At 36.6% G+C, this 18,051-nt stretch overlaps 1 protein-coding gene across 6 annotated transcripts; it reads left to right on the plus strand.

The window, feature by feature from the left end:
* Positions 1-919: 919 nt before the first annotated feature.
* Positions 920-17,712, plus strand: CPL1 (C-terminal domain phosphatase-like 1). Of its 6 annotated transcripts, XR_015193173.1 has the most exons (19): positions 920-1,410; positions 1,817-2,281; positions 3,244-3,454; positions 3,668-3,825; positions 3,922-3,992; positions 4,133-4,238; positions 4,686-4,763; positions 5,046-5,172; positions 5,257-5,642; positions 5,745-5,808; positions 8,151-8,242; positions 8,363-8,416; positions 9,164-9,260; positions 10,834-11,066; positions 11,364-11,432; positions 13,507-13,572; positions 13,660-13,733; positions 15,751-15,919; positions 16,674-17,712. XR_015193173.1 is itself a non-coding variant. In XM_086557625.1 (18 exons), the coding sequence occupies exons 1-18, from the start codon at positions 1,126-1,128 to the stop codon at positions 16,780-16,782; spliced, it is 2,745 nt and encodes a 914-aa protein (XP_086413751.1). In that variant the 5' UTR covers positions 920-1,125; the 3' UTR covers positions 16,783-17,712. The 6 variants fall into 6 exon arrangements, 4 of the variants coding, with proteins under 4 accessions (XP_086413751.1, XP_086413750.1, XP_086413752.1 ...); XR_015193172.1 differs by having other exon boundaries at positions 5,046-5,642; XM_086557625.1 differs by lacking the exon at positions 15,751-15,919.
* Positions 17,713-18,051: the final 339 nt, after the last annotated feature.

The following is an 18,051-nucleotide window of genomic DNA, read 5'->3' on the forward strand; positions in this document are numbered from 1 at the left end:
TTGAGAAAGAAATAAACTGAGTAACAAGTTTCATATAAAAAGGGTATATACGGTATTTTGAAAAAGCAAATAAGGTACGGCTGGTTTTTTCTTGCAACTTATTGAAAATGAAACCTTTATTTCATACTTTTAAAAACCGGGTGGGTTTTAGCCGTAATTCATAAAATAGTCAACGGATTTTTGGCTAATAAAGACCGAAATCAGGGTTTTGAACCTAGCTTTATGTTGTTATAAAATATACATTTAACAATACACATTCACTATTATACTATATATATTTAATAGACTTTTACACGTAAAAAACATATTTTATATTATAATGTATGAGTTTGATTATCTTAAATATAATATACAGGAATTCTCGTAAACGGATTATCCATTTACCGACATGCTATATAGTGACTTGACGCAGCTTATTTAGTGTCTTGAATAACTTATTTAGATTCTTGCCACGACTATGTTAATAAGCGTAAATGAAAAAGTTGTTCAAGACACTATATAAATTGTTCAAGACACTATATCCATTAACGGATAATTCGTTTAAGAGAAGGCCTGATGTAATATAATACTAAATTTTATATATCGAAATTATAATAATCAGTTTTGGTATCTAAGGTTTTTCCTATTCGGTTCTACGGTTTCGGTTCTTTATCGGTTCGGTTCTTAATGATATATTTTAAATAGGTCTAACTTTTTAAGACCTAGAACCAGAACATTCGGTTTCGGTTCCGGGTAATCGGATACCCATTGGACCCTATGACCACAAAAAAACAAATCTGAAATTTGGAAAATTACAGTAGTTGAGCACCAATCTAAACCCAACACGACTTAGGCATACGAAAAACCCGTAGTTGTGCGAAACACCATAGCCTGTCTCGTTTTCCTTTATCCTTCCACCTCTCATCACGGACGCAGCTTTGTTTTCATTTGTTTTTCTTCTAGGGTTTACTTTTCGTTCATCCCTTTTCACCTAACCTTTTAAAATCATCATCATCAAAGAAGTTAGTTTTGAACACCAACCGATCTAAACTTTTCAAAAATTAATAATGGATCTATGAGGACATCGTTAATCAATTAAGGACATATTTTGGATTTTGATTTGATATAAAAAAGAAAAAAAGAAAAATGATGAAAACGGTGGTATATCAAGGGAATTCATTATTGGGAGAAGTAGAAATATATATTAAGAACAACAATTCAAATCAGTATCATCAGATAATCAGTGGTTGTATATTATCAAGGGAAATCAGAATCACTAAATTTTCACAACCGAGTGAGAGATGTACGCCACTGGCTGTATTTCACACTATTACAGGCCCTACTTCTGGACTTTGCTTCAAAATGGAATCCGTCGCGCACGACTCATCACCATTGTTTGTTTTGCATTCTACTCTTCTCAGAGAGAATAAGGTAATAACTAATAATCATCATCATACCTTACCAGTACAACTATGGATTAATTAATCAGTAAAACAATTAAAATTATATCACTAATTATTAGATTGATGATGATGCTGTTTTTCTACTAATTAATCACAAGCCCTAATGGATTTGTTGTGCTGGAAGTTGAACTTTGGTTTGGATCATGCTTGTTAGTTGATTTTGTGCCAATTTTGGTTAAACAAGGACTTGCACTCATGCTTCAGTTTAAAATTTAGACGATTTAAATAATATGCTCTATTATGTCATTGAATTTATCATGAATCTTGTTTTTGGTATTATTATGAATTAAAAAGATTTTAGAGAATCCTTTTTGCTGGGTGAGGGTTTAGTTTGCCATGTTTAATATTTGCCGCTTATGTTGTCTTACTTACAGACTGCGGTGATGCCGCTTGGAGAGGACGAACTTCACTTGGTGGCCATGCCGTCCAGGCGAAGTTCATGCTTTTGGGGATTTATTGCTGCTCCGGGCCTTTACAATTGTTGTCTTAATATGCTGAACCTTAGATGTCTTGGCATTGTATTTGATCTTGATGAAACACTTATAGTTGCAAACACAATGCGCTCGTTTGAGGATCGTATTGAATCCTTACAGCGAAAAATAACAGGCGAGTTGGACGCTCAACGTCTTTCTGGCATGTTGGCAGAGATAAAACGATATCAGGATGACAAGAATATCTTGAAACAATATGTGGACAGCGACCAAGTTATAGAAAATGGTAAGGTGGTCAAAGTTCAGTCCGAGATCGTTCCTCCGTTGTCTGAAGATCATCAGCCAATTGTGCGCCCAATTATACGATTAAGGGAAAAGAACATCATACTCACTCGCATCAATCCATTGGTATGTTCACCGGATTTCTCTCATGTGCTCTTCTGACTCCACATCATACAGCAATGATCAATAAGTTCTGATGACAACACCACACACACCTTTCCCATTTAACTTTCTAAGTCAATGTTTTGGCATGTCATTTCTATATGGTTGTGTGATCAAAACTTGACTAACAAATGTGGCAGCACTTGACCTGAATGTTTCACTTTCCCTCAGGAATTTTCCTTTTATTTTTTCCTAGTGGATGAGTACTCCAATATTCATTTAAGGGAAATTGATGTTGATTATTAAAGTCTATTTGGTATTTATCCTTTGAAAATCATCATTTTCGAATGTTGCAATAGTTATACAATTGCATTGTGATATAGATCATTATTTTTCCTCAGCGTATCGTTTGGCTGTTATGCCAGAAGCAACAATTCCTTTAGCACACAGTGATACTCATCTAGTATTTTAATCCCCCCCTACAAACTACTGATTTCTGAAATAGCATCGGCATAATGTTTCCGTAATTCACCAGTTTTTCAAATTTTATTATTATTTTTTTAAGAAAGAGAAAACATGATTTTATTGGTTCCTTTCTATAAAGACGTCGTTTTAACCAACGGTTTTTAGTACTTTCGTTCCTACATACATTAATATTATGTATGTTGAAAAGAAAGAAGGAATACTTTGGGCTTTTCCCGACGCACCGTGTTATGCACATGATGCAATCATGTACGTCTATACAAGTTACTGTTGTTGTAATGTAGATTCAGTTGTCATACTTGAAATAATTATCGTCATGGAGATATCCTGATAGACCTCATTTACTGTTTTTCTAGTTTGATAAGCATGTAATTATTGGCTGTTGTATATACGGAATCAGTGTGAGTATATTTGTACTGCTGTTTCCGTTATATTTTGTATAAATTCTGCATGTTCTTTGATTTTTCACTCTGTAAGTAACCTGAAGCACTTGTACCTCATAGATTCGTGACACAAGTGTTCTTGTAAGGCTGAGACCTGCATGGGAAGATCTAAGAAGCTACTTAACTGCTAGAGGTCGCAAGCGTTTTGAAGTTTATGTTTGCACTATGGCTGAAAGAGATTATGCATTAGAAATGTGGAGGCTTCTTGACCCAGATTCTAATTTGATCATTTCAAAGGAACTACTGGACCGCATTGTTTGTGTCAAGGCCGGTAAGTTGCATATTGCTTATTCTAGTAATCTGCGTGACCTCTATCTCAGTGATGGTATGGTATCATATGTGATTAAACTATAGTTGTGTATCAGTAAGATTGAAACCAGTTACCCTAGCCTTTTCTTCTGAAATCGAGCATTTATTTTATTTTCTTCTCCTATTTATCTAAGCTTGTGGTCTTTACCCACCAGAGTTCTCTTTTTGATTATAGGCTCTAGAAAGTCCCTGCATAATGTTTTTCACGATGGGATCTGCCATCCTAAGATGGCATTGGTGATTGATGATCGCCTGAAAGTGTGGGATGAGAAAGATCAACCTCGGGTACATGTAGTCCCTGCATTTGCGCCATATTATGCTCCTCAAGCTGAGGTATACCAGGCTTGTAAACACTTATTATTATCAATTCTTGAAACATATTTTCTTTGCCTTCGATTTATATTACAATTGACTGAATTTTCCTTGTAGGCAGCCAATGTGATCCCCGTTCTATGCGTGGCAAGAAATGTTGCATGCAATGTTAGAGGTGGTTTTTTCAAGTAAGGAAAAGTAAATTTTGGATAAAGATTCCTTTTAAGCTTTTGCATTCATTGTCTTTAAGATTGGATTGTATTTTATAATCTAGTTTCTGGCAATGTCAGTATCTAATTTTACCATGGCCAATTCAATTTCAATTTAGGGACTTCGATGAGGGTCTTCTACAGAAAATTTGTGAAGTTTCTTATGAAGATGATCTAACAGAATTCTCATCTGCTCCCGATGTGAGCAACTATCTGACTTCAGAGGTAAGCATGCTTAAGGAACGAACTGCAGTGCACCCCTTGCAAATGAAAAAAAAAAAAAACCGATAAAGAAGAACAGTGGAATGAAAAATAAAACATGGAAAGAATTGAAAATTTAACTGCCATTGGCATGAAGGGAAGGTGACGACCGGCGCACCTTTCACCTGTCATGCTTTGTAAATTCCCAATGCGCTTAGAACTGGTCTTTTGATGACCAAAACCTTTTCTTGGATTTTGGTGGTGAGAAAATACAGTGAACCTGAATGGTCCAGGAAAGATGGCAATTTGTTAGTTGACGTTCATCTTATTGGATATGTACAGTCTCTCCAGTTCCTAAACATATTGATGGATTTGGAGTTAAATCTATCAAAAATGTTTTTATTTATTTATTTCTTTTGCGTCTCTATTTGTATGAAGCTATTTTTTCTCTCTTGAATAATTGACTTTCAGGATGATATTGCTGCTTCGAGCAAAGATCCACTAGGTTTTGAGGGCATGGCAGACGTTGAGGCTGAAAGGAGATTAAAGGTTATAAATCTAATTGTTACTATTTTTTATTAAAAGATGTTGTTTTATATGAAGCCGATATTTTAAAAGAAAAATATTTCTTTTTGTTTCTGTTTGTATTGTGTATGTTAACTTTGAATGCTGAATAAGTAAAATTTAGTATAAAAAACGAGGTGTTAAAATATTCTAAAAGTCTTTTTTTTTGTCCTTGTTTTTGAACGCCTATTTTTCTATAAATTTATTCTCGTCAATTTATTTTGCTGTTGTGCATGTTGTAAATTTATGTTGCATTTTTTCTGTCAGGATGCAATTTCGGTTTCTTCTGCTGTTAGTAATCTGGATCCGAGACACGCTATCTCACTCCAGCCTACAGTGGCTTCTGCATCGAGTACAACTTTGCAACAAACTCCCTTGGTGATACCTGGTCAAAGTAATCTCTTTCCTCTTGCAGCTTCATCAGTTAAGCCATTGAGTAAATTAGGTCATATAGAACCAAGTTTGCAATGTTCTCCAGCTAGAGAAGAGGGTGAGGTGCCAGAATCTGAACTGGATCCTGACACGAGGAGAAGGCTTCTCATATTGCAACATGGACAGGATAACAGGGATCAGATCTTAAGTGAACCTCCTTTTCCAACGAGACCAACACCCCAAGTTTCAGTTCCCCCGCTTCAGGTTCCGATTCCACCAACAGTGAATCCACGTGGAGGCTGGCCGTCGTTGGAGGAAAAAGGTGGCTCAAGGCAGCTGAACCAGGCATTACCCAAGCCTGTACAGAAGGAGCTTCCTCTAGAATCAGAACCCAAGCATTTTGATAAGCACCGAGCTCGTCATCCACCATTTTTTCGTCCAGTGGAGAGTCCTGTGTCGTCTGATAGGTATCTTTATGAGAATCAGAGATTGGTAAGTGACAATGACTTGTTCTTCTTCGACTTTGAGTTTGTCACACATTTTCGTGAAGATCTGTGATTCTCAGGACAATCTAAAAGATAAATTATTTTGTAGGCACATCGCAAAGATGATCGGTTGAGACCAAACCATTCTTTTCCGAAGCATCGTTCCTTTTCAGGTAGACCTTGATGTGATCATGATTGAATGTGAAAATAATGACTGTAATTGACTGTGTGTCTTCCAAGTTTAACAGCATGTTTTGATGACTTCTCTGCTTATTCTTAGAGGACACGGGATGTGTAATGCACAATTGTGATAATCTTTTCTCAGCTCTTTTAAACTTGAGTTTCTACCAGTAAATTTGCAAATTTCCTTCCATTGTTTAGCTGATTATTCAAGGCAATTTTTTAGTCGCCTTGAGGTGTAAGCCTTAATCCTCAAGAGTATGCATCTTTTAAATACATGGATAGTTATGTTTGACACTGATCCAGTCATCGATATATATTGATTGGGCCACATCAATAGCTACAGTATAACTTTCTAAATGTTGTGAAATTACTACAACTTTTTAAATTAGAAAATCATGCCTCCACATTAGGCACTGAAGAACACATAGTTGTTTCTGTAAAATGAAAAACAGGGAGATAATAGGATGGAAAAAGAAATGGAAAACCAACAGCTCTTTAAGGAGGTGCCTGTGTCAAATCTACCTCTTTAAATTGGAAAGCTGTTTCAATCTCTTTGGATGTGGTACTGATCTTGAGGAGTATGTATATCTCAAGGTTTTACCTTCCTGTCAAGAGTGTGTTACCAAACAAAGAGTATGTGTGTGTTTGGAGAGATGATGAGAAATAAAAGTAGCAAAAATATATTAGGGAATAAGGTTTAAGCAGAAATTGGATTTGAATGTTAGAAAATTCAAATGTGTAATATATTCATACATGCCATGCTTAATAGTTAATATGTCGGAAAAAATATTTTTCATTCTCTGATGCCTAAGTGTGGTAAAAAGGGTAGAGGGGACTATCAGGGACTGCTTGTGGGACGATAGGTTTCACCTCTTTTATTGGAAGAGTGTGTGCTTGTCCAAGAGAGACGGGGGTTTTGGGTTGTGGAGGATCCGAGAGTTCACTTTGGCCTTAATTGGCAAATGGCTTTGGAGGTTTGCGGAGGAGCGTGATTGTTTATGGAAGCGAGTGGTCAAATCTAGATTTGGCGAGACTAACTTAGGTGGGTACATTGGTCATATTTCAGAACCTTACAGGGATGGGGTGTGGAAGGGTATCTAGAGAGATCAGGTATGGTTTAGGTGACTGGGCTGGAATTTGATTTTGGGAGGATAAATGGGTAGTGGAGAGACTGTTGTTCTTGGAATTCCCAAGACTCTATACCATCTCATTTTTAAAGAAACGATCTAATTGCAAATTCATCTAATTAAATAATGGTATTCTTAGTTGGGACTTGGGCATTTATGTTGCAAAGCAAAAGATGAGGAGCGATTTCTGGATTCGGCAAGAAGTGGGGTGCAGAGGTGGATTCCAATAGGGGATAGATCATGAGGTTGCGGGATGAGAGAACTCCAAAGTAGGGAAGTGAGTAGCCAGGGAGAATGAACTGATCAAAGTAGGTACTGCAATGATCTAATTGATGATGATGAGGATGAGCCAAGTGAAGTACAGCAGTGAGGAGGATGGCGGTGGGAAAAAGAGGAGGAATGAAGTACAAGGTCATAATACTGGTTTAGGGATGCCATTTTTTTCTTTATTTTTTACTTTTAGGGGTGGGGTGGGGTGGGGTGGGGTGTGTCATTGGTGGAGGGGGATATTTCGTCTTTTCAGTTTTTTGGGTCTTTTCAGTTTTTTGGATTTGTTGATCTTTAGGGTGGGGTACTTGGGTGTACTGGGTTATGGTGTTGGTCCTTGGAAAGTTATGTGCAATTTTCTTTAGTGTTGTTGTACTTCATAGTTATGTAAATACAGTAATTTTTATAGATTACATAGATTTCACGGTAGGGATTGGCCGCAAGATTTCAGCTTTCGCGGGTTATGACTACCGTGGGTAAGCAAAACAATTAAAAAAAATTCTTAAAATTTCTTGCGACAAAGAGTTACTGTGAGAGTTTGGTTTTCGCGGTAGAGAGTAATTGTGAGAATTTGGCTCTCGCGGCAGCGAGTTATTGTGAGAATTTGGTTCTCATGGCACCTGGTTGCCGTAACACTTTTTACACTTGGGGTGCTTAAGATGGGACATACTCGGAATAACCATTATTCTTCTACCCTTTTGCCAAAGGGGTGCCGATCCCATTAAGTGGGGTGTAAATACCGCACCCCTAAAGCTATGCTATGTTTAATGAGTTTTCTTTTTTGTAAGACACCTTTGTAACAGATATTTAAATATTATTTGATGATTCGCTAGATGGTTCATATGGTTTTTCTGCAAGCAATCTATTATTTAACTAAATCTGAAATGAGCTATTGTTTTTTGTTGACATTCTCTTTATGGTGTCTTTTGTTTCGATAGGTGAGGATATTCCCTTGGACCCACCGCTTTCAAACAATGGGGAACATCCTGCTGGAGTCCTGCAAAATATTGCAAGAAAGTGTAGAACAATGGTATTAAGAAAGTTTTAGTGGATGCTTAGCTTTAGAGCTTAAGCTTTGGGTTATTTTTATATCTTTTTTATCCGTTTATACAACTAAGGTCCTTTCTGGGTATCTGATAATTAATTGTAGGTGGAATTCAAGCCAGCTTTGGTACCTAGCACAGAATTGCAGTTCTCTGTTGAGGTTGTTTCATGCATTTGACTATTTGAAAATATCTAGATTATAAAGTAGTTTTGTAATGTTTTATAAACTGCAACTTCCAGACTCAAAAATATGAGTGGTGTGTGCATGTTTTTTGTGTGCGCGCGCGCCTACCTATTTATTTTTGTATTAATGACCGTTTATATGTTTGTATAACCCGTTATTTTGTGTATATTGACTTTCATTCCTTTTGGGCATGTAACGTCGACACTATATTTTCTTAAGATTCCATGTCGGACTGATGGATGCATATCCATCTCATATACGACACACAAACACAATGGAAGCTGTGTTTCAGTTTTTGGTATTTCGCCATGTCTGATATTTTGTACGCGTTGGATACCGATAAGTTGATACCCGTACACTGTCAATGTCACTCAGCTTTTGGTCTATTTAAGTGGGTATTAAAATGGGAGATCGGGGACGATGGTTATCTGATCATGTGTTAAAAACCTATATGCTCAGTCTAATCTGGTGTTTGCAGCCATGTAGTTCCTGTACCTTTGTTTACGTGTGTGTGTGTGTATAATTTGATTACGTATAGTATTTTTCGGTCACATTTATGCAACCTCTTAGCTGAATAGTTTGTCTTGTTTTTTCAATTAATGACACATCAAGTTAATTTACAAGTTTCCTTTTCTGGTTGATTAATATCAATTCAAGTGTGTAAGTTTACTTTGTTGGATTACTCATATGTCATATTTGGTTTGAGCCATTTGTTTCCTGCAGGTTTGGTTTACTGGAGAGAAAATAGGCGAGGGAATCGGTAAAACAAGGAGAGAAGCACAGTTTCAGGCTGCTGACCATGCTCTTAGGAATTTAGCGAGTAAGAAATTAAAAGTTTTTTTGCTATATTTATTTTTCGTTACTCTGGCTGAATATGATCTTGCCGTCATCATTTTGCTGCAACTTTTTTTATTGAGGGAACTGTGTTTGATAGTATCTGGGTCTCATATATTTTAGTTTAACAGTACTGTTTATCTGTTCTTGAATAGCCCCTTTTATAATGGAGGGAAAATTGTATTATATAAAATGGGTAAGTACAGATGACCTATAAATACAACTAAAGGAAATGGAACAAATGAAAACCGCATGACCTAAACTGTGGTAGAACACTACATGAAAGAGTCTCTTATCGCCACAAAATAATCAAACTGAGTCTTCTTGGTCCGCATGAAGACTATGTAGGCACTTGGCACGGCACGTTGAAAAGGCAAAGATCAAAGAGGCAAGATTCAAAATTCAAAATGTGTAAGAGGCAAAGGTGCACAAGTGATGGAGAGTGGTATTTGTTGCATTTTTCAAATTTCAACTAAAAATGCCATAATTTTGTATCCGCAAGTTGGTTTTCAACAAAGGTTTAGTTGTTGAACCCTAGGGGTGAGACCTTTCAAATGTGAGCGACGATGACTACCAAATTCCAAAAACAGGGATATATCTTTTGGAGCTTATCGGCAAGCTGGAGCAGAGTTAAATTGTGCCAAAGGGATTGCCTGAGGGACGCTCCAAGGGGTGTTAAACGCACCCGTAATGTCATGAGGGAAGTCATTACTCATTAGTTCATTAGTAGTTTGTAAATAAGTAGAATTATGATGCTCAATTGATGGGTGAAAAGGAGGTCCAGAAACAAACGAGTCAAATTACTATTGCTGAAATTTGAAAAAGAACGTCAGGTATACATCTGATAGCATATCATCTTCAAGTCCTAGACCTTGTAGTTTTGCTTACTTGTCAATTTCAACTGCCCTTCCATCTGGTATTGTGTTAGAGATGGGCATGAGATAATGCTGTCCTTAATTGATTTCCCTTGTCCCTCATTCAGAAGAAAGTAGCATTCATGAATTTTCATCTACTTCATTTGTTTGATGGTGAATCAGTTAATTATCTCCTTATACATGGCTTCTCTGGGCTTTTTATCCTCTTCCATTTTTGTTGGGGTGATGGATGCCTCATCACTTGAAGGTGTATTCTTCAAAGCATAATCACATATTATTGAAATTGTTCCTTTTTCCATCATGTGGCTTGAGAGGAACAAGAGGCACTTCAAACAGTTGGTATCACCCTGCAAGATTACTGTATTGACGGTGAGGGTGGACTTTTGGCTAAATGTGTATCTGTCTTGTCTTGTTTAAGTAATCGATATCTATATTTGTTTGTGTTGCACCTTTATAGTATCCCGGCCTACATTTTTTTTCATTGTCTCTAATAAACTTTTCCCTTTTCCAATCAAATAATAGTCTTGGTTTTCGAAATCAACCATTGATCTGTTACTTATCAGTTATTACCTCTTTGGTCGAAAACCTTAAACCTCTTTAATCAGGATTTCACTTCTTTCATTTTGCATCGTCTATTGGTGAGAACTTTTTATCACTCAATGCTCTTTGCTTTCTTATTTGCAGATAAATATTTGTCAAATGTATTACCCAATCCTATATCTGCGCATGGGGACCTGAATATGCTTCCCAACATGAAGGAAAATGGGTTTTTAGGTGATACAAAATCTTCAGGTTATCATACACCCATAAAGGAGGATCTTGTGCAAATTTTCAAACCGGAATCATCCAGGTTTTCAGACCCAAGGCCGGAAGGATCTAAGAGATTAACGAGCTCGGTTTCTGCCCTCAAGGAACTAGTGAGTTGTTTCTTCTTCTTTGTATGCGCGTGTCTGCTCTGTAAAATGGACTTTTGATGATGAGTATATTGCCATAGTTTGCCAAAAAGGCATATGAGTATATATTAAAATTATATATTTACAATGGTAGGAGCCTAAGCAAAGTACAACAAACAGTTCCATCTAACTACAGATTCTCAATATGGAAGCTCCTGAAATCGTTTAAGATTTTAGACCACCAGTTAGGGAGTTGCTTATTACTATTTATTGTGTCTTTAGTCTTTACTGATATCTTTATTATTAACCTCTATATTTCAGTGCACAGTGGAAGGTCTTTCTCTAGTTTTTCAAGATCATTCAGTACTTGAAGAAGAATTCCATGCACAGGTTAGTGTTCTGCAAGAAGTATGCTTATAGTTTTGAGATTTTGGCTTGCCCTTGTTTCATCTAAGATAATAGATAAACTGTTGTAATAAATCCACTCAAAAACGGACTATCATAGTTTAATATATACAAAACATCTTTGCATCTCCCAAAAAAAGAAATTGTGGAGCAATAATGAAAAATATAAGAAATAGTCATAAATAAAGCTCAATTTAGCCAATTGGTCACCATCTAGTGTTAGGAGTGAACATACACTCTTTTGATTACCCCCACCCCCTGACAAAATCTATAAAAGTATTGTGGTAAGCTCAGTAGACTTTGTTTTTCTGTTTATGCGTTGGATGCAATCCTTCTTATATTGTACTTTTTACAAACGCTTGTACCTAATGAAAACTTAATTATTTTTTGAAAAACTGGGAATGATGGGAAAGGTTCTCTATCGAAATGTCCTGTATCTCTTTGTAGGCGAGAAAGCAGGAGACCACCCCCGTGATGTGGTTTTCTCTGGACTTCTAGGGGTAGGATGACTACCTCTTAGTTGATTTAGTTGGTGAAGGTATACTCAATGGTTTTAGAGCTTTAAATCGGGATGGGAGCGATTTATATTTCAGACTTGCAAGTTTTGCAATTTGTGAATGATACCATCTTCCTCGCTAGCACAATGGTGCAAAAAGCTTGTGCCCTAAGGCCTAAACAACCTTCGTTCTTGTCCAAGTCTAAGATCTTTTGTGTGGGTGTGGTAGTCAACTTTGTGGAGGTTGCTAGCGTTTTTGGGTGTTGTGTTTGATTCATTTCCCAACTACTTACTTGGGAACCGAAACAAATTAAGAGGTATTTGGAGCAAGGTGATAGAAAAAGTAACATATTGGTTGGTAGAAAGCTTAGTGTTTATATAGAGAGAGTGGACGGGGTGAGACGTTTGGGAAAGTTGTCTAGACATTATGGGGTAGTGAGGGTGATAAGTCAAAAATCAACTTTGTCAAGTAGGAAAGGGTGTGCCTTGCAAAAGAAGAGGGTGGTTTGGGTTGCAAACATTACTAACAAATCTTGGTTTGTTAGTTAAGTGGGTTTGGATGTATGGAGAAGTAGAATCATTTGTGGAGGAAGTTGGCAGCGGAAAAGTATGAGGGAGGAAGAGAGGACATGGTTGATCAAAAGAATCTACAAATTCTTTTGGCATCACTGTTTGTTTAGGTATCACTAGTGGATGGGAAACTTTTGGTAAAAAGATCACTGTTTGTTTAGGTATCACTAGTGGATGGGAGACTTTTGGTAAAAAGATTACTTTTGTTTCTGGCGCCCCGGCAAATAAATATGTTGGTCCTCTATGCCAGCCTGGTGGCAGTACAGTGGATTTGTGCTGTACTTTTGTTTCTCCTTTTTCACATTTGTTGTATTATTTTTTGTTAACTTTGTAATTTACTTTCATGTTACTGGGTTAGTAAGAAATTGGGGTTGTTAGGGGTTAGCGGTTCCGTGGTGCTAGGAGATTAATTCCTGCCTGAATTCCTGGGTGTTTATGTAATTTGGACATAGATATTGGTATCTTATATTTTGTTTATAAAAAAAGAACATAAATAAATAATATAAACCAACCAGAAGAAAATGTGATCGAAAACGAAACCTAAGCATGTCCTTTCTTTTTAGAAATAGAAAACTCTACCTAATTATCTTTCCGTTGGTCAGTTAATATGCGCTTCCGTTTAGTTTTTATTTATTTTTATTTGTTTTATTCTTTTAATTGGATTTAAATTTACTTATGACTTGATATGTAAATGTTTTTGGTACATCTGGAGCTTTGCTTACCTTAGTGCCTTACTCAAGAAGGAAGAGGTAGGATGGCACATGGCCATAGTGTGTCAACCTAGTTGCGACATCTTAGTTACCATCCAGATTACTGCCTAATTTCTTGATTTAAATTTAACATGCCTGTTTAATTAATTCAATTTTATTGATTTTTGAGAAAATACGTCAAAAGTCTTAATGATATTATGGAATTCATAATCTTTTCATTTTTCGTTTCTTCTCTTTTGATTGTAATCTGATCTCTAATTGGGGTTGACGATTATCTTTTTAGGTAGAAATAGGAGGACAGGTATTAGGCAAGAGTGTAGGATTAACATGGGATGAAGCTAAGATGCTGGTATTATGCCCTCCGACCCTCACATTTTCTTAGTTGCCTGATGTACTTTGATTCTTATATAGACAAAATGGTTATCCTTTCTGACAGGCTTCTGAAGAGGCCCTTGGGAGTCTAAAGGCCATGATTGCACAAGGTGCTCAAAACCACGCGGAATCACCCAGGTTAATACTTTCACAGTTGCCATTATGCAATTTTTGTTGTTTCTTTTGCTTATTTGCATCTATAGGTTGAATGTGGAATTGGATTTGTTCTGCTTCCCCTAATACCTGATACAATATGCCATATGTGAAGAGGAAATAAAACACTGATGGAGTAAGGAAAATTTGGCACCGTTGGTGAAATTTTTTCTTTCAATTCAGCTACAAGTCAAATTAACTATTATTTTAGGGTTAACTAGTTCCCCCCTTTTAAATACACAAAAAAAAAAGTCAACTTGGGTTGACTGCATTTTTTTTGTGTGTTTGGGGAGGAAACCCTAAATCCGGGGGGGAGGAAACCCTAAATGGGCATATAAATTTGGGATGTCGGGACAAACAACAAGCATTGGGATATTTAATTTAGGCTTGATCTATTTGGAAAAAAATGATACTACTGCTTGTGTTAAAGATTCCAATATTGACTTTTTTTTAGGGTGGTGATATGTGCACCCACCATATTGATTACCAAACCCACTTAAAACCTTGTAAGCTCTATTGACGAAAATATTCCCACTATTGTTGACAACACGTCAGTACCCACTTTGGATAAATTGTCATCTTCTTTCCTTTAATCAAATAGATAGATGTACTATCAAAAAGAAATCAAATATATATATATATATATATATATATATATATATATATATATATATATAATCTAATTGTACCATCTTAAGCACAACTTATCAGGTCAATTTCATCATTTTTCATCAACGGGACTCCCTTAATTTAGTTATAAATTGTCACTCACCAATTTTCACGATAACATCTCAATATTCATTTGGTATTTCAAGTTTTGAGGAGTGTTCTAAAAAACGCTAGGCGGTAGTCGGGCGGTGGGAGAGCGCCTAGTGCCTAGGCTTTCTAGGCAGTGCCTAGACGGGCTAGGCGCTAGGCGGGTTTTTTTCCTAATATATATAGTAATATACACATATACTACAAGAAATAAAGAAAATCATTTACCATAATTCAAAAACTAAACACAAACAAAAATACTTATTACAAAAATGTGTAATAGTTGAAGAATATTGACTTCATATAAAAACATACTCTTTGTTACAGTGACATAATTTACATTAGACTTAAGTATTTTAAACTCATTTAAATCTTAAGTCTACACGGGCCTTTATTTTTTGACATTTAATCATTTAAAAAAAAAAAAAAAAAAAACTTGACTGGACGCCTTTAGAGGCCATTTAGCCCGCCTAATCCGGTCCGCCCTAAACCCACCTAGTCAGTTCACCGATTTTTTTAAACTACTAGGGCCCTAGGGAAGTCGGTTGGGCACCGCCCTAGCCTAGAGAGACGCCCCAGGGCGGTCCGCCCTAGACCGATTTTTAGAACAGTGGTTTTGAGTGCTTTGAAGTTTGAATGTTCTCCAATGAGTCAAGAGTATCAGTGGACAAAATTGGTTTGGATAAAATGAAGAAACTCAATTTTCAAGTGTTTTTTTTTAGTTCGCTGAACTCGGTTAATTTAGAGGATTCATTGAAATTTGAAAGTAATTGTTTCGAGAAAGAGAGTAAGAATTGGTTAAGAAAATTTGAGGGTTTAATAAAGTGGTTGCAATATATTTAATTAGTGGGTTTAGTGATAAAGTGGGTTCAGTCATCAATACAGTGGGTGCATACATTGCCACTCTTTTTTGTTCTGTTTTGTTTTTCTTTTTACCTGCTTTTCTTTCATTTCACAACTACTTCGGAAAAAAAGTTTTCGATTTCCTCATAGATAACCATAGGTTGTACACTTACAATCCTGAAGTGTGAAAAATTGAAGAAGACAGAATTAGGTCGTTGGAGAAAACAAATATATAGAGAATACCAAAACAAGCAGAATTGTCATAGGTTCATAGCTAAGAGGACCAACCGTGTACGGAGGAAATCTTGGGCATTTATAGTGATCTGTGTTTTTCAGAGCTTCTATACTATCTGTTTGTTCTCTTAATCCTGTTCTAGTATATCTTTACCTGTGCTTCCTCCAGCTCTGGTCAGAGTTGATGACCGCCTTCCCTGCTAGTCCAAGTTGGAATGGTTGACATTCACTTTCAAAGTTGTTGAGAACAGCCTGGTCGTTGAAGAGAAGAAGTCTTGAATTATAACGAAGAACATGAATTAAGATTAAATGTTGAAGCTTTACAACATTTTTTGCAGGTGATCCTGGGTGATAATAATTGTAGATGAGGAAATCATATAACATGGAGATTGTTTATGGTAGTAAAATGGGTTTCACATATTGAAATTAAATTAATTGCGGTTAGGGTGTGAGTTGAATTCCAGTGTGTGGCCTTGGCTTGGTGCTTTGGGGCCATCAAAGCACTCATGTAGTCTTATTCAGACTTGGAGTTCGGCGTCCTCCTGGGAAAGGCCCTCATTTTCCCCTAGCACTAGCTGATGTGGAGAATATGCCTAGGAAAGTCAGAATGGACATTGTTCAACTGTAGATGGCCTCTTTTGAAAGATTAAATTGTTGGAAATTAAAAAACCTTTTCGTTTGGGTAACAAAAGTTAAAAACGTTGTTTTACAAAATTTTCCAGTTATCAATTTGAGCTTATCCGACTGTATTCATAAATTTGTTTTAAGAAGGCCAATATTGCTACCTGGGATTTTTTACTTATTTATTTTCTTTCGCTATTCTGAATACGATTGGGCTTGGGCCAATGACTGAATTGTGTCACCAAGTTATAAATCTGTGGGAGTGGTTGCGTGGAGCCGTCCATTCCCGCTTTAAATCACCTCAATTATTCAAGTACTCAACATGAAAAAGAAGGATCTTTTTTTTTTGAGTGGTGTGGGGCTGGGAAGTTTTTTAGAATTCAGTTTTACTGTTTTGATTTATTCCAATTTCCAATGTTAGTTATTCCCGCCTTTTATTTATTATTATTTTTTTTTTGAAATTTGATTCAGATCCTTAAATGTTCTCTCAAGTAAAAGGCAGAAGCTTGATTTCCCACAAGTGTTACAGCGGATACCATCATCTCTCAGATATTCCAATAACACCTCTCCTGTGCTTTAACAGTTAGCTGAGTCACCTATGCGATAGGAGACATTTTAAACATGCATCCGCATGTTAATTCCTGGCTGACAAGATCCTTCAAGTTCCATGCTAACCTTTTGGATATACGACTCTGTACCGAAGAAAGCTGAATTTCTTGTGTTTGGATCTTACTGATTATAAGCTCACGAACTCAAATTTCTTGAAGCGAGAGGTGTGTATCAGTCTACATGACATTGCCGAGGTGTATTAAATTTCAAATTGCACATTTTTCAGTAGCATCAACTAGTTGCGCATTCCAGATGGAGGGATGCCTTATGAACAGTTTTAGCAGCTCATCTTTCTCATGACTGGTTACAGCTTCTCTGGTGTAAAATTAGTGGATGAATCCCTTGATTTATTCGATCATGCCAGCAGCTCCAGAAGCTGACGTGGTATGGCCACTCATACTCCCTGATTGTTTACTGTGAAGTGGAGGACTCTGAGATTTATAGTTAGTTATACGCAAGCAAGAGGCAAGAAAAACCCATCCATGTTGTGTACAATCATGGAAGATTCACCCTCTGCAGAGTGACAGCAAGAAAATATCATCCTTGCCGAGGTTAATTTGATCATGCGACCAGCTCCAGAAGTGATTTAGAATTTTCGCTTATGTTGTAAAGTGAAGGAATGTGACATATATAGATAAATTGTATGGAAACAAGAGGCTGCAAGCAAGACAAACTGATCCATGTTGTGTAAAATCGTGGACATTGTGTACTTATGTAGAGTGACAGAAAGCCTTGTGTGGTGTGAAGTACTAAACACCTGGAGTGGGATGGCTGTTCTATCACCACAGGGGCTGTGCTTCTATCAGCACAGGGTCACTGCTGCTTGCAGCTTCCTTGTCAGAAGGAACGAGTTTTGTGATCTTGAACATTGACATTGATTGTATACAAATTTCCTTTTTTCTTTTCTTGTGTATGGTTCAAGGAAGACAAATGGATATATATATTTCACATCTTGTCATATTTTCGTCTCCCCAACCATATAAAGGTTTTTCATTTATGTTTGCCTGTTTGGATGGTTAATTTTGATGGAAAGTGTTACATAATGGTTAACTAAAAACACTAGAGAGCTCAAGATCAGTAAATTCTTGGCTGTTAGGGAGACTGCTTTCAAAACGTGGTGTGTCAAAAAAAGAAAAATTTGTTGAAAAAGAAAATAAAAAGGAAGGAAAGTTGATCTTCAGATAATGTTTGGCTTATAAAGTTGTTCCCTAAAGTTACAGTGGCCTACGCCTAGCATTCC

Source organism: Coptis chinensis, chromosome 4, assembly GCF_015680905.1.
Source record: "Coptis chinensis isolate HL-2020 chromosome 4, ASM1568090v1, whole genome shotgun sequence".
Lineage (NCBI taxonomy): Eukaryota > Viridiplantae > Streptophyta > Magnoliopsida > Ranunculales > Ranunculaceae > Coptis > Coptis chinensis.

Excerpts from the sequence above, each read along its gene's own strand:
- CPL1 (XM_086557624.1), top strand. The coding sequence starts at position 1,126 with ATGATGAAAACGGTGGTATATCAAGGGAATTCATTATTGGGAGAAGTA. Across the intron at positions 3,455-3,667 it reads CATTGTTTGTGTCAAGGCCG|GCTCTAGAAAGTCCCTGCAT; the intron begins GTAAGTTGCATA and ends TTTTGATTATAG. Across the intron at positions 3,826-3,921 it reads ATTATGCTCCTCAAGCTGAG|GCAGCCAATGTGATCCCCGT; the intron begins GTATACCAGGCT and ends TTTTCCTTGTAG.